This window comes from Alosa sapidissima, chromosome 19 (genome assembly GCF_018492685.1).
Source record: "Alosa sapidissima isolate fAloSap1 chromosome 19, fAloSap1.pri, whole genome shotgun sequence".
NCBI lineage: Eukaryota > Metazoa > Chordata > Actinopteri > Clupeiformes > Clupeidae > Alosa > Alosa sapidissima.
The window spans coordinates 11,551,874-11,574,592 of record NC_055975.1 but is presented as its reverse complement, the minus strand read 5'-3'; the positions used below and the strand labels follow the sequence as shown (position 1 = coordinate 11,574,592).

General features: G+C 44.7%; 1 protein-coding gene across 6 annotated transcripts in view; it reads left to right on the top strand.

Annotated features, from left to right (window-relative positions):
• The window catches only part of ralgapa2 (Ral GTPase activating protein catalytic subunit alpha 2), a 111,221-nt gene that overhangs the window by 9,578 nt on the left and 78,924 nt on the right, over positions 1–22,719 (top strand). For all 6 annotated transcript variants that reach the window (XM_042071420.1, XM_042071421.1, XM_042071427.1 and 3 more), the window contains exons 2-4: positions 9,700–9,810; positions 12,517–12,566; positions 22,372–22,429. In XM_042071420.1, coding sequence (XP_041927354.1) covers positions 9,700–9,810; positions 12,517–12,566; positions 22,372–22,429 — 219 coding nt within the window. The remainder of the gene's footprint in view (positions 1–9,699; positions 9,811–12,516; positions 12,567–22,371; positions 22,430–22,719) is intronic.

The following is a 22,719-nucleotide window of genomic DNA, read 5'->3' as shown; positions in this document are numbered from 1 at the left end:
TTAAGTGAGGTATTTGAGGGTGACCTCAAGAGTGAGAGTGGCAGCCTCCACTTTAGCCGCTAACTGCCGCTAAGCTGCCAAGATTAACCGGATCTCGGAGACCAAAGAGTAGAGAGGGAAAGTTCTCAGTAGTGTCCTTGTCTCAGGGCAGCCTGCACTTAGCACATCTGAGGGCGCTGACGCCTTGTCAAAGCCTCTGATACTCAGGCTTACTTCACAGGCGTGTGTCTGTCTCACACTCAAATGGCCCCCTTGGAGTGGGATTCATTGTCTGATAATAACAGTGATCGTTTGGTGAGAACTGAAGGGCTATGACCGATATGGCTGCTAAGATTACAGATTGCTGCCAAATCACTTGCCATTATCCCTTGTGAGACTGCCAAGCTGGTCTTGAGACTTGGTCAGCTTAATGGCCTGCTGGTGAACTGACTGGCTGTTACATGGTGGTTTGTGAAAATTCTGTCATTATGTGACCTGTAAAAACTGGCTGGCTTGTTACTGCTCAGTGTTTTTTTTTCTTGGTTTGCAGTCAGTTGACTAGGCTTACTATATTATTTGTATTATAGGGGAATTAGAGTGTTAATGCAGTGTTCTAACAGCTCTTGAGAGAGAGAGAGAGAGAGAGTGTTCTTGATGTCTTCGGAATGACACCACACCTCTTCGTAAACAGCCACCGGTTATATCCAACAATGTTTGCAAATATGTGTTGCCAAGGGCCAGTGGATGAATAGCCTCCAGAAGGGCTATTGCTTTCTTGCTTTCTTGCATAATCTAATTGCTGACAGTGTCGGGTCGGCTCAGCTGGCAGCTGCGGTTTTATCATTAACCTCGGTTATGCATGGTCAAAAGTCACTGCTCATTCTAGTGGCTGTTGAGCGCTTGCAGTGGCTATTGGGACCTCGTTTACCTCCATTATTTCCCTCATTTCCGTTTCTGAGCTCTTGATTGTTTTTGTTTTGTTTTAGTTCTTACGGCACAAAGGAGAGCTCATCTAAGGGAAGAAAGAGCTTCCAGAGCCGTGCTGGGCCAGCAGCCTCTGAAGGAGGCACATTATTTGGAACTGGCACTGCCGCCCAAATGCGTGCTGCAGTTGAAGGCAGTGAGTGGGTCTGTGCCAGCGGGTCTATCTGCAGATGCTGGGCACCTCGCCATGCCACCCCAAGACGAGGCGCGCTGCCACACAGCATCTCCTGAATCCCGCCTCGCTTGCTGCGATGGCTTGTTTACCTCAAGAGCGCGCCTCTTGTGCTTCTTTGCTCTGACAAGATGCAGTAAAAACAATGTGGAGAGCGCCCATCTTTATTTGCCTCTTTGTAGTTTCTCTTGGGTTTTTTTTGCGGTTCAAGGACAGTGTTATCAATCGGTCTGAGTGCTGAGTGAAAACGCGTTCCTGGAATCCCACGGTGTGTGTGTCCTCCTCCGGTGCCATTGTGCGCCTGACAGGCTGGGCTTCCGTGTCCCCTGCTGGTGCAGCTGCATGCGCAAACAAAAAAAAAAACACTCTCGCTGCCCGTGCCGTGGAGGAAGCATGTCGCTATGGCAACAACTGCTTGCCTGTTCACACGTGACACACTCTGGTCACCAAGCTCCTGAGCAACAACACAAAGGAATGATCTCACATACTAGCATGCTTGTGCTAGCCTCATTTGAATAAGCTACATGTAATAAAATGTAATGCGTTGCTAGTGCTGTATGCAACAGAGCTACTATCTAAATTTTAACCCCCTTGCATGTGATTATCACTGAGTAAATACATCTGCAGGCTTTGCATCATTGAACTGACCTTCATGGCATTTGTCAGAGACTGGTCACTGTGGCTAACCCATATCAACTTGTATTTTTTTTTTAATTTTAGCCCATTCCAATTTAATTGAAAACAGCGTTGTATTTCTCCAGGGGCTCTGTTATAGAGGCCAAAGTCCGAACGCTTCCTACCACTTGACTGGTCAAATATGTCTTTAGACTTCTACACTCTGTTTTTTTTTTTTTTTGGTACCCTTAGAAACATACTGACTTACTAATTCACTAGCAGAACAGGTTTAGGTATGACAATTTGGCAAACAAATTTTGTTAGAGATTTTGACAGTCCAAACCTTTTACTAATCCGATAATGGTGAGTTATGTTGAGTCAAAACACCCTCAGGAATTCCTTTGAATCCTCCAATCATGCCACCTCTTCCAAGCAAGATGGACCTTAGGGATGCTCTTGTCTGGGAAGCTAGTTATTTTTCCTGGAGGTCTAAATACACTAAATGGTACATATGCTCATCCATCCAGGCCGCAGGTTATTATTTTCTTGACTTGTTCTCCCTGACGGCCACTTACCAGCTGGTACTAAAATGACAGTCATGCTCCGGGCTATGTCTTAAGAAAAATCTCACTTTGAGTGCAGGTTCCCAGCTCTGCTTGATGAAAGCAATTCTCCACTGCCATCATGACAGTTAAAATGATCTGAGGTACATGTACGGTACCTAAAGTGATCACTTTGCTGCAAACCATGTAGGAATTTTCAGACATTCTTTTGGAACAATAGCTGTTGGATCTTGCATTAGTTGAATGATAAAAAAAGGAACTTTTAGCCTCTGGCAAAAAAAAAACATTAAAAATGTATGATTCTAGAGAAAATGTAGGCTACAAACCTTCTGCCTGGTTTCTGCTGTAGTGATCAGTAATTCAGTTGATTAGGTACGATTGTGCTCCTTTTGGTATCCAGTATCTGATCCTAATGCGGATTACAGATCAAGAGAGTTGAATTACAAATGAATTGTCTTGGAAAGGCAGTTGACCCCCACAGATCTGGTTTCCGCTGTTGAACTTGGTCAGGACGTTTGTTGAGAGAGATGCTATTGTTTGGGGATCACTGCTGTGCTTGGCAGGGGACTTCCATAAACACGTCTGAAAGCAAGTGATCTCAATGCCTGCATAGTCAGCAGTTCTCCCAGCTCTAGCCTGTTTTTTCACCCAGCTTTTCCAAAAGGACTGCTACTGCTTCATGGTAGAATTGGGATTTAATATAGCCTACCTTTTAACTGCACTGTTCAAAAATAAAAATAAGTGACCCTAACATCTGTATGCTCCAGTGATCCCCTCCTTTTACTGCATGACTAGTCCAACCGTAAAGCACCAGATTGTTTTCAGAAGTGCAGTGGAATTATCTGTTTTTTTTGTTTGTTTATAGCCTACGTTATGTAGTGCACATTAAGGGAGAAATCTGACGAGTACTGTCGGTACGAGAAAAAACGAAAACAATCGGTTTTACCTTGCTCGAGTTGCTACAGCCAGCAGCTAACGCAGCCTACAGTGTACAGCGCTACACTCTGGGGGCATGTCCGTGAGCTCCCATTTACATGCCCTCAGAGTGTAGCGCTGTTGTTAGCCTGCGTTAGCTGCTGGCTGTAGCAACTCAAGCTATGTAAAACCGTTTTTTTTTTTTTTGTACCGACAGTACTCGATGGCCTCGACAAACGGAAATCTATGTGAAAACTCGTTAGATTTCTTCTTTAAAGACACGGGGGGAAAAGGTGAGACCGTATTTCGTCAGATGCCAACATCACTGATACAGCTCCCTCGTTTCTCATGACCTTGTGACCTTCTGGACACAAAGCTGGCAGTTCCGGTACACAAAGTGATGATGGGGCATGGCTTTGTGCTGGAGAGGAAAAACAGTGCAGGGTCAGTGATTAGGCTATGCTGCCAAGACTGGACGGACGCCTTGGTAACATTTGGTCAGTTGCTCATCAAGACGCCCCGTGGCTGGCTGACCGGCAGCACTCATGCTCACTCCATGGTGATTTTTTGACACTGACGTCAAATCCCCAATGCGTGGAGGGGTGGAGGGGTTCTTTATCCGCCATGCTCCAGAGATGGGCAGGGAGGATAATGCGGCTGGAAAAACGGATGGTTGCCGGATGGAGAGAGCAGGCTGACTAGCGCTGATGGCTCTGTGACATAACGCCAGGGTGGACTGATCCTGTCATTTCTGCTCTGCTTCACTGACTGACAGGCCTCGGCCATGCCCATCAGAACGCACACGCACACACACACGCACACGCACACGCACGCACATACTCGTGCAAGCACACACACACACACACATGCACACTGACACATACGCACGCGCACACCCACGCACATACACACACACACACGCACACGCACACACATACTCACACATGCACACTCACACATGCACACTCACATACACACACTCACATACACTCTTACTCTCACTGTCACTCTCTTTTTCATCTACACACTGACACACACACTCTCTTTCTCTCTCTTCCATCCACACACACACACACACACACACACACACACACACACACACACATACATACATACATACACACACACACACTCCCATACTCACACAAGCTCTTACTCAATGATGATGCCATATTGCCTCAATGCCACTGTTCACATACATGCATTAATATGCACACAGACTTTATGTATTAAATGGGCAGTGGTAGTGTAGTGCAGTGTTTCTCAAACTTTTTCAGACGAAGGACCACTTAACCAATAAAAAAGAAATGCACGGACCACCTAGCTAAAAAAAAAAAAAGATTAGACCTACTTCAACAGTATAATAGCCTACACAATAGGCCTACTCACTGAACCACCTTATTGTCTTTGCACTTTGCTTATTGTGTCAGTGGATTCATTTGATTTACACTACATAGACAGTGTTGCAGAACTGTTTGGATTTACATACAAGTTGGTTCAATATTGCAAACAACTCATCTATATTATATTTTACCACGTCTGCTCGCGGACCACTTGGGATAGTTTGCGGACCACCAGTGGTCCCTGGACCACACTTTGAGAAACACTGGTGTAGTGGTTAAGGAACTGGGCTAGCGTGCAGTAGCCTGAAAGTTGTCGGTTCAATTCCTGGCTTCCACCGCTGTGCCCTTGAGCAAGGCACTTAACCCCAAGTTGCTCCGGGGACAATGTGATCCCTTGTAATACAGCTGACATATGTAAGTCACTTTGGTCAAGAAGTGTCTGCTAAATGTAATGTAATGTAATGTAATGTAATGTAAAACAAACATCACTCTCTCTCTTTCTCTCACACACACACACACTAAAAAACACACCCATATGCACAAATAAATAAACCAAGCCTATCCTGTTAAAAGATGTCTCCTCCTAGAGATTTACCACAGCAAATGCCTTTGACAGTTCAGTTCATGATATAGCCAGACACATGATGTTGGCATGGCCTCCTTTTTCTCCATAAAGTGCTATTTCTAGATGTCCCCTGATGGAGCAGGAGGCTAATTAATCATTTCTGACATGTTCACACAGCTATGTGAATTAGCGTTGCTGGAATAGGAAGTACACCATGTGTGTTTTGGTTGGCCAGACGTTTGCTGCTCACGATGGCTGACTTGTGATCATCCATCTCACAAACATGCACATTGATGCCTGTTTTTTTTTTTTTTTTTTTTTTTTTTTTTAAAAGTGCTGAAACTGCTAAGCGTATGTTATGTCATGTGATGCATGGCTCAAACAGGCAAAAGTTACAATATACACAAGGCAGTAAAGTATTTTACTTTTTTTCTTCATAATCTCTTTCTTTGATTGCACACACACACACACACACACACACACACACACACACACACACACACACACACACACACACACACACACACGTCCAGAGGATGTGCCTGCTTCTGGACTCTCTTCTCCTCTGTCTGATGAGTCAGTGCGTTTTCCTGAGGGGCAGGAAGAGCCCCAACACAATGCAGAGCGTTGAAAAGGCCAACATGTGAGACACGCAGATAACCGCCCCACCCGCGCTGCCACCACGGCTCGTGTTTGTGTGTGTTTGTGTGTGTGTGTGTGTGTGTGTGTGTGTGTGTGTGTGTAACTGTGACTGCTTGTACCTACTTGCTATTCCTTCAGTAACCTTGACTGACCCAGTGTCAAAACTTGAGCCATAATGTGAACCTATGGCTAGTGTAGTTGCTGTACAGTACTAATGCTATACACTGACTTACTATACCAGTCTTTGACAATGACAGTAACACAGATAAATAGATAAGTGTTTTTTTTAGAATTATAAACAGAGCACAAGTAGAGAAAGGGGGTGAACAAGGCGAGAAGGAAAAGAGAAGATGTTGGAGTGAAAGGAAGAGAGCTTGAAAAAGAGAGAAGGAAAAAAAAATGCGGGTGGAGGGGCTTTGCCTTGCTGCCCCGGGGTCATATTGACTGAGATAACTGCCCTGGAGTGGGCCTCCCACTGCGCTCTTCACACTGGCCGCCCTGGTGTTTAACAGGTCCTCAGCTGCTCCGTTGTGTTAGGGTTGCGCACACTCTTTAAGTCAATATTTGAAAGGCAGACTTGAGAGACTTAGACACCCTCCATGTCTCTTTGGTCTGCTGGCCAACAGGCTGAGGGGCTTGGCTTTAGCAAGCAAGCAGTCAATTTGCATCAGATAGTTGGAAATCAGAGGCCTTCTCGACAGTCACATTCTTTGGACAAGGCTCTCTGACAGATTTAGAATGCAAAGTGTAAACTAAAGCAAGACAACAAATTGAAGGAGACCTAATCGATACTGTTGTGGTAAACGGTAGATTGTGAGTCAGTTGAAGACGTACAGAAGACAGGCGGCTCAATGGTGTTTTATGCCCTCAACGTCGTCTTCCAGGCAGCGCTGCCACCGTCGACTTAAAGGCACCTTATCCTAAACCTAACCCTAACCCTAACCTTAACCCATGCCTACCCATAGCGCCTTCCAGGCAGCGCTGCCTTGAAGACAACGTTGGGGGCATAAAACACCAAGAAACCTCTCACCCACTGACTTCCTGTCACTCTTCACTGTCCTGTCTGAATAAAGGCATAGAAGTGTATAGAAGTACTATAGAAGAGCTCCAGTCAGTCCAGCAGTCAAAGAGGTTACATTAGGAAGTTGAGTATAGAGTATAGAAGTACTACTGTATAGAAGAGCTCCAGTCAGTCCAGCAGTGAGACAGGTTGATTAGGAAGTTTCAGAGGTCAGTTAGAGAAAAGAGTAGGCTTGACGAGGAATGGGAAGTTTGTTTTGTCTGAGACAAACGTATGTCATATGTCCATGACCATATGTCCTGTGACCATGACGGTATTTAATAGCTGATTGCTATGTGATTTTATTGATTTTTGTTATGTTGGTTAAGTTTTATTTTTGCTTTGCTGACAAGCCTCTTAAATTTGCCTTGATTTTTGATCATATGAGCACAAACAATTGTGCACAAGAACATGTATTGATACCATTGGGGGTTTTTGAAGATGGTCAAAGCCGAAATTTCTATCTAATGTAGCAGTTACATTCTAATCCTATCCAATTAGCTAACTTCAGCAAATCGCTCTTCTCTATGTGGGCTTAAAAAATTATGGCATTATATAGGCTCTTGTAAATGAATGTTTGAAGTTCTCACCATGTTTCTTTTTCATAGTCTGCTTTAAATCTCTCTCCTCTCACCTGAGTGGACAGAAATGAAACATAGTTGTTGGTTGTTTTACCCTGCTGTGCTTCATGGAACGACTCAGAATGAGGTCCTAAATGTGCACCTAAAGCCAGCAGTATTAAGAAGCTTTAATGTCTGAGTGTAATCACACTTGGATGCTGGCTACACAGGCCATCTCTTTTTGGCAAACATGCTACTGCATTGTTTATTTAGTGCTGTGTTATCACTCGCCGTAACAGGGAGGGATTATCCTTATCCAAGGGGCTCATTCGGTTTGGGCTTGACCCGGGGCTTGAGTTGCATTTGAGCTGATCTGCTGTGGACTAACAGTTCATAGATGATGAAAGGATTTGTCACATGAAGTGATGGTTTGACAGACATTGCTGGTGGCTAAATAATGATTTTTTGAATACAGGCTTGTGTATAATGTGTCCTGAATGGACATGGGCATAAGATAAAGATTTATAGAAACAATAGAACGTTCTATATATTTTGTAGAACTTTGGAAAATCATGCCAAATTCTCATCATATATTTTAGCACAGACTTTTTTCAGTCCTTTTAGACCACTAAATGTCTAAATTACTGAATTTACTTTACGGGGTTGTGTGTAATGTGTGCTTTTATATTGCTGTGTACTTGAGCTGAGCAGTTGCTGATCCTGTTACCTGCTCTGCAAGGTGTTTACACCTTGATGCAACGCAAAATACCCAGAGAAAATGAGCTCCACAATTCAGCTCCATAGTTAGTGACACTCCAATTCAGAGCAGAAATCAGATTAGCCTGAGAACAAGGGCCCTTGGAGATTCGCCTAATCCCTGCTCTGCCATCTTCTATCATTGAACAGGGCCCCCATCTATTCCCAGGTTGTCTATGAAGGCACAGGCCACACCACTATAATGCACTCTAATGCAAAAGGAAGACAAGAGAGATTATCATCTGAGATGCAGTTATAGCTATTCTTATATCTCTTTTGCTATAACTGTGCTGAACAAAACGCTCTGTGCCATTTCCTAAAAATTCGCTGTGAATGCCAGGACTCTCCCTAAGCGATTTTTCATGGCCCAGTTGTTAGGACGACCCAATGTCTGCCGCCCCTCAACGGCTGTTGCCGAGATGGAACTGAGGTTCTCGGCAGAAGGCTCGCCTTAATTGCGTGATTAGACTGTCACATATTCCTCTCTTGTTTTGCCTTTGGCCTGGCCTGGCATACTGAACACATTCTGAGCATTCTGCCAAGGCCTGGTGCCAATGCTGGATTGATTTGCTCACATGACAAAGATGGCATGTGTCTCAGCTGGAGCAATGATCCATTGCCTTCAGTGTGTAAATCAATCTGGTCATTAGGCCATGCACTGGCCTTGAACTTGTAAGTCATGTCAGTGAGTGACACAGCAAAGTGTGTGTCTGTGTCTACTCCCCCTAACCACGAGCAACTGACTACTAGGCCTATCACCAGCCTGATAAGCCTGCATGTCGATGCCTTACTTTGCCAGGCATAAAAAAAAATAGACTAGGAGGGGGAAAAAGTGAGTAACCTAGTTAGTCAGACTTTAGAGTTTAGCCATTGGGGATGTTTTTTTCCTCAGGTATGGCAGCAGGCTGGCAGGGCTAGCTTTTTGTGTGTTTGTGTGTGCTTGCGCTTAGAGTCCCACTGGCAAGCAAATCTGCCTCGGATATTCCCTCATTGCTGCACAGGCCCAGTGGGGATTGGATTATGCATGACGACTTGTCTCAACACCCCCTCTCACGCTGGTCAACCCTCCCCCCCCCCCCCTTAATGCTTTCTCTCCTGAGAATCAGTGTATAGGCCTATCCATAATAAACACCACATTCATACTACGATAGCCCCCCCATCCCCCCCACCCTCCACCAAAAGGCTGTAGGCTTTTCTCAACATACTATGATATTTTTATCGTGATACTTTTATCTGCATGATGGCATGTACGTATACAGCTTTACATTTTCAGCACTTGAAAATCCCCTGTGAGTTAAGTCGTCTTTTCATTAAGATAAAAGTTTGCATTGTATGAACATGATTAAAGGACACATAGCGCTATGTCATGCTGTTGAGCGGCTGTATCTTTCTAAAATAACCACACTTCATTTTAGATTAGATTGTGACATGTTCATGATGTAGGTAGACCTACATATCTATGCATAATACAATGTACATAATACTATGTATGAGTGAATCATTGCTAGATCTATATTGATTGTGTTTCTATTTGTGTCCTTGCAGATATCACTGAGAAGAGTGAACTGAAGACATTCTTTGAAAGCAACTGCTCACAGATTTATTTTATCTTCTATGAAAATTTCATTACACTGGAAAGTAACTTAAAACAAAAAGGTAAGGAGCACTCTGCCACTTAAGCACTATCTCACCACTCCCCCTCAGTTGCTTGAGCACACAAAATATTATTAGATTTGACAAACTCGACACCCTTGGCGGGTACTCAGTGGGATGGTGTCAAGTTTGGTTTCTGTTAGTGTAGTATGTGTCCCACATTAATCTCTGACTACCCTTTCATTGATGGCCAGAAAACTGTTCAGGCCAAACAACATATGTCTGTTCATGCAAAATGAATTTGATCACCCTGAAAATGCTAAAGAAATATCAGCTAGCTGTGTTGTTGTTGCTAGTTGTGTTGATGACATGTAGGACAGTGCAGACTTCTCTGTTTTCAGCTGGGTCAATAAAAGCCAGCGCTCATGTGCTTTGCCTTATATGGCATTGGGAGGGGGAGGTTGGTCATATCTTGTTTGGATTGTTATTTCTGCCAAAGGCAATGGGCACTGCAGAGGTCAGAGTTAACACTCCCATGGTTTTCTTGTATTTCAGAATCAGAATCAGCTTTATTGGCCAGGTTTGCATAAATAAACTAGGAATTTGACTCTGGGTAATAGTTATTTGGTGCCAGACCAGACCTGTACAGCATATTACCACAAAAACGGAGAAACAAATGTGCACACTTTACTGTTGCTTGTGTGTTTTTACCTGTTTTCAAACCACCATCATCATTGGACCGATGGTGTCCCAAACCATCTTCATCAAGAAAAATTATCTGATGGGGATGTTTGAGATTTGAAATGAAGTGATTTTAAAGAAACAGTGTGTAGCATGTTGAATCCTACTCCATTTTCAAACATGTGGGATAAATGTAGTGCCCCTCAAATGGCACAAAACACAAAAAGCCCTTTAGAGCCAGTGTTTTGGATTGTTCATTCTGGGCTACTGTAGCAAGATGGCGGCACAACATGGCGGTCCAATGGAGGGTGATTTGTGTAGATATAACAGGCTAATTTAACCTAATGAAAACAAAGCGATTCATATAAGGAATTATACACTAATAAACACATAGTTTTCAATACTATAACCCATTTTATTGTTGTAGCACTGTAGCTTTAACACAAAAAATAACAAACATACATTGACATACATTAACAAATATACTTTAAATCTCATATTGGCTTTAAAGCCTCCTGTAACCAGCTGTTTCCCTATTGCTATGTGATAGCCTGTGTGATGGTGTTTCCTGTGCATCGATTTAGCTGATGCTCTTCCACCGCCTTCCTCGCCACAGCTGAATATTTTTAGTGGAGTTGCTAAATACCACAGGGCCTTCTGCAGTAATTTTTCAGAGATGGCCGTCAGGCTTCTCCTGACAGCCACAACATGATAGCCTAACTGAAGAATATGCAGCGCAGAGTTTTAGAGCCAGAAACAGTCATTGTGCTAGGCAGCAGGAGGCAGATTGGGCACAGCATATTCCTGGCTGGGACAGACTCATAAGCCGAGCACTATTCAACACTGTGTTTGGCTCACTTCTCAAGGGACTCTCCATCTCTTACCCACATCAAAGGCACATTGCTATATTGTTGGCACATTACATGGCAGATGTGATGCACCTTGTGTGTGGTTGGGAAGGGTTCGGGGTAGGGGTAGGGGTGGGAGGGCTAAGTCTCAGTTTCGGGTGGCTGCCCTGATTGAGGTGGCAATCTTCCCATCTGATGGTTCCCTCTTCTCAAAAAAAGTGGCCTGGAATCTCTGAATTATTTAAGCTGGTGTTTTCCCCCTGGCTTGTCTGAATGCAGCTATGACATAACAGAGTAGCATAATTCGTTGCACACAGGAGACCCACATGCTCCCTCATTTAAAGTTTAATGAGGCTCTATGTTTTTGGTTCACACTGCTGGGTATGGTGTGTAGCACAAGGTCACCCCACCTCTCTAGGATCAGGGTAGAAAGACAAGGGCTGGTAGGACTGTAATGTGTCTCAGCTAGGCCCAAATTTGTCCTTTATTCATATTTTCTTCACATTATGTTCTTGGGTCCAGTAGTTGTTTTTTTCCCAAGGAATAGCAATTTTGAGGTAGGATGATTGATGCAAACAATAGGAAATGGGAAATTGTGCCGATTTCGGAAAGTTTGCCGGACAAAACATGTAGACAACAGTAATAACAAATGTGTCACCATGGTTCTCCCTCTTTGCTGAACATTTGGCCTTTACCTTGGCTGTGTCCTGAGGAAATTCTTGAATCTGTTGACTTTCTGTTAATGAACTATCTTTGAAGAAACCAAAACTGTTTATCATCTTGACCAATGTGAAAATATCATGTGACAAGCCACCAGCTGCTCCCATAAAGTCACTGTCCAGCCTTGTTATCAAGAAGTCACAGAGAATAAAGGAGACCAAACAAACAAAACATATAATGTCTACAGATCTTGTTAAACAATGTTTGTCAACTTCGACTGTGATGCACTCCAGATTATTCGGAACACACTACTCAGTTGTCTTTACTGATCTACAGTACTAAATTGCCATCTTTGCCTTATCACTTCCGTCAACCTGTGCGTAAAAGAAAAATAATGAGATTTTGCGTGTGATCGTCTTGTTAGCTTGTCAGTGCTGCCGTCATACACAGGGAAACGTGAGGCTATATCCCACATGCAAATCTGTCTCTGAGTCTTTAATGTTCTGACATGCCTCAGACACTGATCTATTCATACATGTGTCTCTCTTTCTTTCTCTCTCTGTCTCTTTCTCTCTTCCAGGGAACAAATCACAACGGGAGGAGCTGGACTCTATCCTGTTTATTTTTGAAGTAAGTTCCTCACAGCATATTTTAATGATCATCCTCCATATTCTACAGGATTTCTGTCTCTCCCTGGGATTGCTTGATCATATCACATATGTCACTCAACAGTGGAGTTGTATTTATGAGGGATTATTTGCTTCTAGCATTATTTTGTGTACAATACTGCAGTATCTCAATTAATGAAGACTGCTACAGTCTGGTCACCCAGCCCAAGCTCACAGAGCATGTTAATGAAGCATGACGAGTCGAGGTTAATCTATTCCCAATCATGCTCCAAAGATCTCATTTTAATTAGTTGGTTAACTTGGGTTTTAAAAAAAAAAAAGTCCCTGCACAGCAGTATTTTGCAGTGCGTTGCGTGCTGCATTGCATCCTGGGATTGTGGTGTACGTGCTGCTGACGGTTCCTCCATCCTCTCCCACCAATCCTCCTGTTTTTTCCCTCATGACCGGAATGGAGGCTCCGGTTTCCAATACAAACAGGCAAGCAGGCAGGCAGACAGACTGGTAGGCAGGCTGATAGGCAGGGCAGGGTTGGGTAAGGCTGGGGAGCTCGAGTTACGTTTGCTCAGGGCTGTGAGCCGTTGCTGTCTGCAAGAGGAGAGCAGAGTGGCCAGACCTGGCGCGAGGGTAGTGTCCCTGATGTGTCAACAGAGGTCGCCTTGACAAGGACGGCTGAGGAGAAGCCTGGCTTTTTATATGATGGGCTTGTCTCACCTGGCCAACTTCAAAATGAGAGAGAGAGAGAGAGAGAGAAAGAAAGAAATCCAGAGCGAGCCAGACTGAGGGCATAGGGTGTTCAAGAGCTCTCATTCATTTCAGTCAGACTGCCACTCAAAAATCCTCATCCACCTAACATCCACTCTCTAGTCAAAACAAAGGTGTCAAGTCTCACATGTCAGCCCTGGTTCTGTACACTACCCATTTGAGATGACCACTGCTAGGCCTTGACCAGAGCTATTCAGAGTCTTTTACCCCTCTATGCTTTTACATACATTTTACATAGAACGTTTCCCCTGTGTGTGAACTTTCATACAAATTACAAAAACGTTAATGCTCTCCTTCAAAAATATCTGTCATCCTCTGTAGACAATTCACTCTGTCCAGAAAGCGAGGTGATAGAAAAACAACTGCATTTGTGTTAAGCAAACAACCAGAATGAATTAAATTAAATTAAATGTATTTAATTAATTTAATCGATATAACTGGTATAAGAAAATACTATTTGAAGACCTGTTTGCCTGCAGGTGAAAGTTAGTTCTTTAGGCCCATACCCATAGAAATGCTGTCTTGCCTCTTTGTTACACAATGTGTGACTGTTTGCAATGTTGACTCTTTTAGGGATCATTAATCAATCATGTTAAGCCTGGGCTGATTGTGTTTATTAAGCCTCTAATCTCACTGTAAACCCTCTAGGGAGGGACTAGTATTGGCTCTTTTTTTTTTTTTAATGACCGGCAAGACGGATACATCTTTACACTCCAGTTCATCGTTCGGCTCCTCAGTATTGATCAGACAAGAAGCAGTGTGTTCTGAGACAGAAATATCAAACTAGCATCGATAAGTGACAAGCTATCTACTGAGAATTAGCATACATTATCCCAACCTGGGGAGGGGGGTAAGGGTTACACTCTAGTATTATGATCCTTACTCTCATGACCTAACCAGGATAATCTCTGGGTTACCCCATTGTACTCTCTTTCTCATCCGACCCCCCTGGTTGTAGTCCTAGACTCGGAAATGCCTTGTAAATATTTATTGGAAGGTCTGTGGGGAAAGACCATGTACAGCATGCGACCGGCTTAAATATAACATGGGACATTTAGGCTTAGTATAGTCAGTGCCTTTACAGTGTGTTGGAGAGATAAGCTTGCCTTTGACAGGTTTGTATGGGACTGACACCCCTGCACCCAACCCAACCCCCCCCCCCCCCACCCCTCCAACCCCCGCTCTCATCCTGAGCTGCTGGGCTGCGCATCACATCGCGCTCTCTCAGGCGTGAGATTAGCCGTGCGAGATCAGACGCCGTCAGTTGTTCCCCTCTAACCCGTCTACTTTCACACACATCACAAATCTGCCGCACGCACACAGACGATGCTGTGTGTAGACACGGATGTTTAACAAGACCTAGTAGGTTGTAAGAGTTTAAAATGCTTTTTTATAAATCATCGTTGTTTGTTGCTTGTCCATTGTATTGTACGAATGGCTTCATTGTGAGCGAGGCTTAAAAGCCTTTAGAACTCAATTTACAAGGCAACACTTTTTTTGTTGTAAGTTGCATCTTCTTCGCAAGCTTCTGTTGGTTGCATCTGTCTTGTGGGCTTTACATCAGCATCAGGCTAGCGAAGCCTAACCTGCCTGATGTGCGAAGCAGGAGCGGCAGTAGGGGCAGCTATTAGGCAGGGCCCAGGAGAGACGGTGGGGGCCTTACCACAGGAGGGGAGCCATTAGCGCATCCATGCTGAGCCAAGCTTGGCCAAGCTCTCTCTCTCTCTCTCTCTCTCTCTCTCTCTCTCTCTCTCTCTCTCTCTCTCTCTCTCTCTCTCTCTCTCTCTCTCTCTCTCTCTCTCTCTCTCTGACAGCCTTCATTACCCCACCCCTCCTCCTTCTTACACACACGTGTATGTACATATAAGCTACATAGAACATTTACACTCTCACATCTAACAGGGAGGCTACAGTGGGTGTGCAACTGAAGCGCTCTGTTCGCATCACCTAAAAATAGTTTTAGAGGACTAGTCTAATTTTTTTTAACGTATTTGTTGCCATCACGTCTGGTGTGGCCTGTTCCATTCATTATACTGGACGCTAATTGTTGCAGCAGACGCTACACGGACGGTGCCCGGTGTAGCCTCCCTGTAACTCCACTGCTCCTTGTTTTCACCAATAGAAATGAGATGTTTCTCCTCGCTGCTTTACTCACATCAACCCCATTTCCTGGATGTATGGAGCTTCTGAGGCGGAGGTTTATTGTTGGGGTCGGAGGGTGTCTGTGTGTGCGTGTGTGTGTGTGTGGGGGGGGGTGTGTAGGATTACCTTCAGCACCTCTGAGCAGTGTGCAACCCCCTTTTTATTCTGGGTCATGATTGTTGATGGAGAAAAAGGGGGGTGGGGGTGTGCTGGGCTGAGAGGGAGATCAGTCTTGTGGCTGCTGGAGATTGGGTGGTGGCGGTGGGTGTTTGTTGGAGGAGGTGGGGTCCTGGTAGGGGCCGCAGGGTAGGGTGGGGAGGTGGCGGTAGAGAGAGAGTCTTTTGTTCCCGTGCCACCTTTGACTGCTCTTTGTGTCTGCCACTATCCCCACTGGGATAAGATGTGCGCTCCAGAGGGTGTGCGCACACGTGTGTGTGTGTGTGTGTGTGTGAGGGAATGAAGATATTTATCTGAAGTCTCTACCCTTTGTGAATGTTATGAATTAAATTAAAGATATAAAATGCTCATGATTTGTTTAGATTTCACATTTAGTCGCTTTGCCAGTAAAATAGAGCAAGGGGAAATAATTAAATAATTAAACAAGGGGAAATAATTCTATGATTTATTTTTGGAGTGTCACTGCAGCAAAAACATAGTATTCAATTGATTTCATGGGTAGTCACTTTTACTAGAGTAGTTGTAGAAGTGTGCACATCCCCACCGGTGAGGTGCAGGGCAAATGGAACTAGAACTCAAAATGAATCACATTTAATAACATTTACCAATGTTAACCAAAGTTTGTAAGACAACTTACCACACAATCACATAGTAATGACCTTAAAGGTACAGTCAGCAATCGTACGCAATTTTATAATGTTTTATTGTTACATTCAACAATCCTCACAACCCAAGTGCCCATTCTGTGAGCACACTGTAAAAAAACCCGTCTCTGTAGGCAGCCCAGGCTCTGAACACTGGAAACAAACAAAGTGGGGGCAGCCTGCCCCCAAACAAAAACAAAACCCTGTGTGGAGTTTCTCTGGGAATACTGAAGGGAGGGGTGAACTACCTCCCTGGTGTGTTTCGATTGGTCCTTGATTAAAACATAATGTACGCTGTTTTAGGAAAAAAAGCGTCTGCTAATAAATTTTAATATAAACATAAACAAACAAGACTTCCTGCACAATCACTGACTGCACCTTTAATGTAATGACAATTACAATAGCAACCTTTATAGCAACAATTACTGACTGCACCTTTAACCATGTTTCAGGCATCTTCCCATTGCACGCTCCGATGGTTTTTGTAGGCAGTGTCAGTGATTAGCTCTGGCTGTCTGGCCTTTGCTCCCAGATGGGCACATAATGGGCGCTTTCTCTGGGTCCCGAGCACTCCATTACCTCTTTACTGGGCTTGGGCTGAGTCACAGGTGCTGGGCACAAAGGGCCTCTCATGGCGCGGGGGAAGCAGCCGGGCGACCGTGCGGACTGAGGAGACTCATTTGCATGCCATCCTTCCTGTCTGCCCGTCTGTCTGTGGGGTTGAGGTGAGCCGTGCCCAGCTAGTATTATCATCGTGATGGTGCTCCTGGGTTTTGGCAGCGCTGAGGGCTTCACTTAGTTTTGAGAGCCTTTTAAGCAGACAGTTTAATGCCAAGAGCTTCATCTGTAAGGCAAGGCTGCCTTAAGGAATCTGGGTCTTTTTAAGACACTAGAACCATTAGGCTTGTCAGAATGCATGGTTATGGTAGAGGGTCCAGTATTGATATTTAATAGAGAGATCAGTCTTGTGTAATGGGTTGTAACAGGCGTGTAATGGACAGGAGAGTGTATCCTGTTGCCAATTTGAAGATATTGACAGCAGCCTCTCCATTTAGGGGTTCAGTGATTTATATCAGGGCTGCTGTTTAGTTTTATTGGCATATTATGATGTTAATGAAAAATGCCTAACAAGGTTTAGGAGCTTCAGATTTGCACACATTTAATGAAGACTTTAAAGGAAACTTTGGCGATTGTTCACATAGATCTCTGTTTCTCTAGGTCTGTACTGTCAGTTTCTCTAGGTCTGTACTGTCAGTACGAAACTCAAGCTAGGTAGCACCTAGTTTTTGTAACTCGTTTTTTGTTCTGTACTGACAGTACTCGGTGACCTCGAGAAATACCGAGATCTACATGTGAAAAATTGCCCTAATTCACCTTTAAGGACCGTGTACAGTGAGCTCAGCTCAGGATTATGTGCTACCAGGAAGGTCCCCTGAGTCATCATGTCTAGGACTCTGATGAAGATGTAATCCTACGTCGAAACGTTAGTCACTGTTACTGTATGCACCTTAAAAATAAAAAATAGTATAAATTAAGAAGATATCTGTGCTGCACTGGCGTTCTTTTTACTCTACCCCTGAGTCACCATGTCTAAGGAGGATTGAAGGGGTCAGTTTGAGAAAACAGAGGACCTGTGCCCTTCCTGTCTGTGTCTAAATGGCACATGATCAGAGTTGAGGCCCGTGGTTACAGGATGACGGACCTCGACTCTAAACCCTTTTCATCACTTCCCTCCGGGGAAGTCCCCTGTGACCTTTGACCTCTGTGGTCCCTGTGACTCAGCGTGACGTTGGGTGCTACGGAGGGCATGACTTGCTAGCCATTTCCTGGGAGAGTCACCCATACCCCATGACTTTTGCTGACTCTGAGGTCATGCCAGCCAGTCTCCTGACCTCTCTCTGACTGTACCACTGAGATAAGACTCAGGGGTTAGGCAGAGGGCATGAGAGAGACAGATTGCACATCAGGACTAAAATTACAACCTCCAAAAAAGCAAACAAACAGACAAAACACCTGTCAGCTCAGCCCTGTCCAGTGATTCATGTCGGACTGTATTTCATTTTAGTGTGGGAATTACTGAGGTGCTGACCGGCTACAGAGCTCCTCTTGATTCTCCTGATCAAGCCTTTTTAAATGGTTTGGATGGGACACACTCAGCACACGCGCCATGTGCTGACCTTTTTTAAGTGTAAGCATTTGGCTTTTTTTCTGTCGGTTGAATGAGTATGTTAATCAGCCTCAAGCGATTTCACTACCCCCCTCCCTCCCTCCCTGCACGTGTCAGGATGACGGGGAGTTTGAGACCCGCCAGCGGCGCTGATCGATGCTGGTTTTAAACCCGTCTCCTGCACCAACGGCGCATGAAAATGCTCCGCTGTGTAAATGGCTCAAGTAGGTCATGAATAAAACAGTGTTGACTCGTATGACCATTGCAGCCACCCACCCCGCTGTGGGTGTCCCCTCACTGGCCAGAACGTCAGGCCAAATGACCTCACCCCCCTCGCTCACTCAGTCCCAGAAGATATAGGCCTAGCTGGCCTGGCCTGGCTGACACACATTCTTCTTTGACATCGTTTGGTACCACTGGAAAAAGGAGGAGTCAGCATCTGCTGATGCTGTTGTTTACTCTCTTGCTTTACTCCAGTGTTTACCGCTGAGCAGTCATGTGCTTCTGACAACTCACAGCGTTTGAAACAACATAACTTTCTTTAAAGTGAGGCAGAGATCACTGGATGTTTTTTTTATACTATTTTTAATGTTGTTGTTTTTTTTATATGGGAGCGTTTTTGCTGATTTGTATTCTGCTCCTTTTCCAAGCAATTCTAACAGATCACCCAGGGAAGATGAAACCCTACTTCTGTAATATGTCCTCTTTCACATCCAGTTTTCCAGTCCCTAGCCCCATGGCTGTGCTGACCCTGTGCCTAATGGGCTAGGCCACTGTCATATTTGTTAAACAAAGCAGGACCTTTGGTGCACTCTTTCCTTTCACTCTGATGTGAGCTGTGGCTCTCTCCTCTGGTCCATGTAATGTATTCCAGTGATTTGACTGACAGCCATCATAGTGAAAGCCTTGGACTGTGGCGTGCTGCTGCCCCCCTCTGGTGAGGATGCAGCTATACACCTCTTTTTAGCAGTGCTGTGGGACGTGACACATGATGCTGCTCATTTTAATGATTTAATCACCAATGCGTCACTGAAATGTTGTCTATGTTATGCTAAGCGTTTTGTATAGTTTTATTGCTGTATAGCTCTTGTGTAAGTGTTATTTTGATTTCACTATTGCCAAGTAATGGTCTAGAGATATTGTTATGAGCAGGGTGGTGAGTATTTTGTCATTCATTGTTACAATCCCTGGCCACCCAGTGCCGTCATTCATGGTCTCACTGGAAAGATATGCCTCACTCTGACTTGGCTATGAACTGAGTCATCCTCATACCATATATATTTTACTGACTTCCCTGAATGACTCACTTGGTTGAGTTGATCTGAGATATGATGTAACTCTCTTAGTTTCTCATTTATTATGCGTAAACATGATGTCATATGGCATAAAGCTTTAGACATTTAGTGGGAAGATGCACAATTTGAACTTGTCTGGAGACGTTTCAGGTTCCTTTTATTTCCACAGACTCCAGAGCATGTGTGTGTTAACCTTGAACTTTGACCCTTTAGAACTCCTTGTGTCACATGCATGCACACAAATGTCTCATGGCCCACACTGCCTGTCTGTTGACCTATAGGTTTTTCCCCTTGTCTGTCAAGCTATTGACTATATGACTATTGGCTATATTTGGCTTTTACATTCAGCCAAATATTTGTTGCAGTGTTTTTCGGAAATAACTCTATGAAAATCAAATGCAGGTATGCTGTACCTTCAAATGTTTATGTTGTTTAAGGGTTGGAGATTATTTGAACAAACTATTTTTGTTAATATGCTTCCAAAATAATTCTTGTTATTTGATCAGCTTTAGAAGAAATCCCACATTTGATTATAGCTGTCTTTAATAAAAGCTTGGTATATTTGATTATTTCTCTGTCAGATACACCTACTGTAAAGGGTTATTCCATTCTTAACATTTCAAATGCACTCTGCGCTAAACAAACAATAAACTGAATGTACAAAATAACTAGGCATCATCTGCATTGTACTGATTTTGGTGCCTGCAACTATATGGCCCAGAGTAACTTAAGCCATTTTCTAGATTCTTGCACTTGTATGTTAACCATCAATAGAGCAGGGATGGCCATTTTAGGAGCTAGATTTATATGCATTCACCAGGATGTTTGTTGTCAGCCCACAGCATGGGTTCTTCACTCCAGAAAGGTTTAAAACAAAAAGCAAAAACAGAGGCCAGAAGTCCAGTTCTGGATACTCTGTCATGATTAAAAAGAAGTAAAAAAAACTATTGGCGCTGCTAAAATCTCCCACTGATGATGGAGGACACCTTCGTGGGAAGCGTATTCGGAGGCATGCTCGCTGTGCAGCTGGAAAGCTAAGTGTGGATCACAGGGACGGGGATGCGGGAGGCTCTCGGGCGAGGCGTCCCCGCAGTAATGCTCCCATCTTTATGCCTGGCCGCCGGCCGCAGATTAGCGCCAACTCCAGCCGCCGCCGGAGCCCGGGGACAGCTTCCACAAGCGCTCCAGTGCGGCACCACAGGGGGTCTCTGCTCTCCCCTGCTCTCTCTCTCTCTCCCTTCTCTCTTTCGCTCTCTCTCTTTCTCTCTCTCTTTCTCTCTCCCCCCTGTCCTGGACGGAAAGGAGGCGAAGGGAGTGGTATTACAAAACTCCTTTTCCACATGCCTGACCCCCCCACACACACACACTCCCACATTTGCAGTCGTCCGTTGCAGTGTGTGCCTGTGTAAGGGCTTAGCAGGGGCCCCCTGCTGTTCCCACCTAGAAGGCCTGGCTGAGTTGCTGATTGCCTCTAATCCGGGTCCTCCCTGGGCAGCGCTGCCACACGTCGGCCGGATCAATAACGCCGCGCATCAATGCTCCCGCACACATGTGTCATCACGCACTCCATCACAGCGCTGAGCCGGCGCCCCAGACCGCCCGCCGTGCGGGGTCCTCCAGGCACGAGGAGTGACGCCTGTCAGTTCGCCCAGATTTCAGCTGAGAAGAGAGGAGAGGTGTGGAGAGGACAGGAGAGGACGGGAGAGGAGTGATTGAAATGGAATGGCAGCAGTCAAGTAAAAGTGTCTTACACACCTGCAATATTTGTTCCAAATAAATGGATTTTACGGAAATCCATTTCTTTGGAATGTTTATGTATTTTTTTTTTTTTCAATCCTGCAACTGAAAAGTCTGTGATTGTGTTTAGAGTGTTGTGCTGGTGACTTTCTTTTTGATTTGTTTCAATTTAGTGTTTTGATGAACTTGTTTGAGACTAACAGCCCATTTTTCACCTCATCCATTGTCCTTGCGAGTGAGTCGATTGTGTGTGTGTGCTGTTGCGTCCTTTCCCATCATGCACTGTGGCTAATGGTCTAGGCTGCGACTCCATGCCCTGGCCTCTGGTTTCATCTCTCCGCTGGGAGCTCGTCTGATTTAGCGTAATGGCGGTGGGTCAGGGGGGTCAGGGCTCGCTAACCCACTCATAAATCCCCCAGCACTGAGGTGATGACATTATGAGCTGCGTCCCCTGTCAGCAGACTGGCCTTTCCGCACAATGGCCATCATGGCTGATATTACTGTGTCATGAACTCAGAGCGCAGCTTCAGGCCAGAGGATAGTCAGAGGTGTGTTTGTGTGTGGGTGTTTGCGTGTGCATGCGGACGTGTGCGCTTTTGTGTGTGTGTGTGTGTGTGTGTCTATCTGTGTCTTTGTGTGAACATGTATGTGTGTTTTTGTGTGTGTGTCCTCATGTTGATGGATTGGCTCTTTAAAGCAGCGCAGCCCCAAGTAATGTCCTCTTAATGAGTCCTTTAGCAAGAACTATGATGGAGGTCTTTCAGCACTGATTTGTTTGGCCGTTTCGACTGTCGAGGTGTTTCTTGTGGAATGATCAAGTGAAACTGGAATGTTCAAGCGAGATCTAAATACGCATGATGTTTGTTTTTGTCTTTTCTCTAGAAAATTCTTCAACTTCTACCCGAAGAAATCCGCAGTCGATGGCAGTTTCACAGTATAGGTATGTCCTGCCCACCCTGGTTTATTGTGCAATATCCTTGATGTTGTATGTATTGAATGTATGAATCAGAATGTACAATGGCAATAGGCCATAGTTAATTTTGCCTGAACGGCTTCCCGCCAAGCTGAAGCATTTTAGCATCATGCTGTTTTGGTCACTCACACAAACCGAAAACGCCACGAATCCATCTAATCATTTCTTAGATGTTGGAGTATGCTCTGACACACATCACACTGACACCGTCGACGTTGATTACCCAGGCCCTGCTGAACCACTCAGATGCTGTCCAT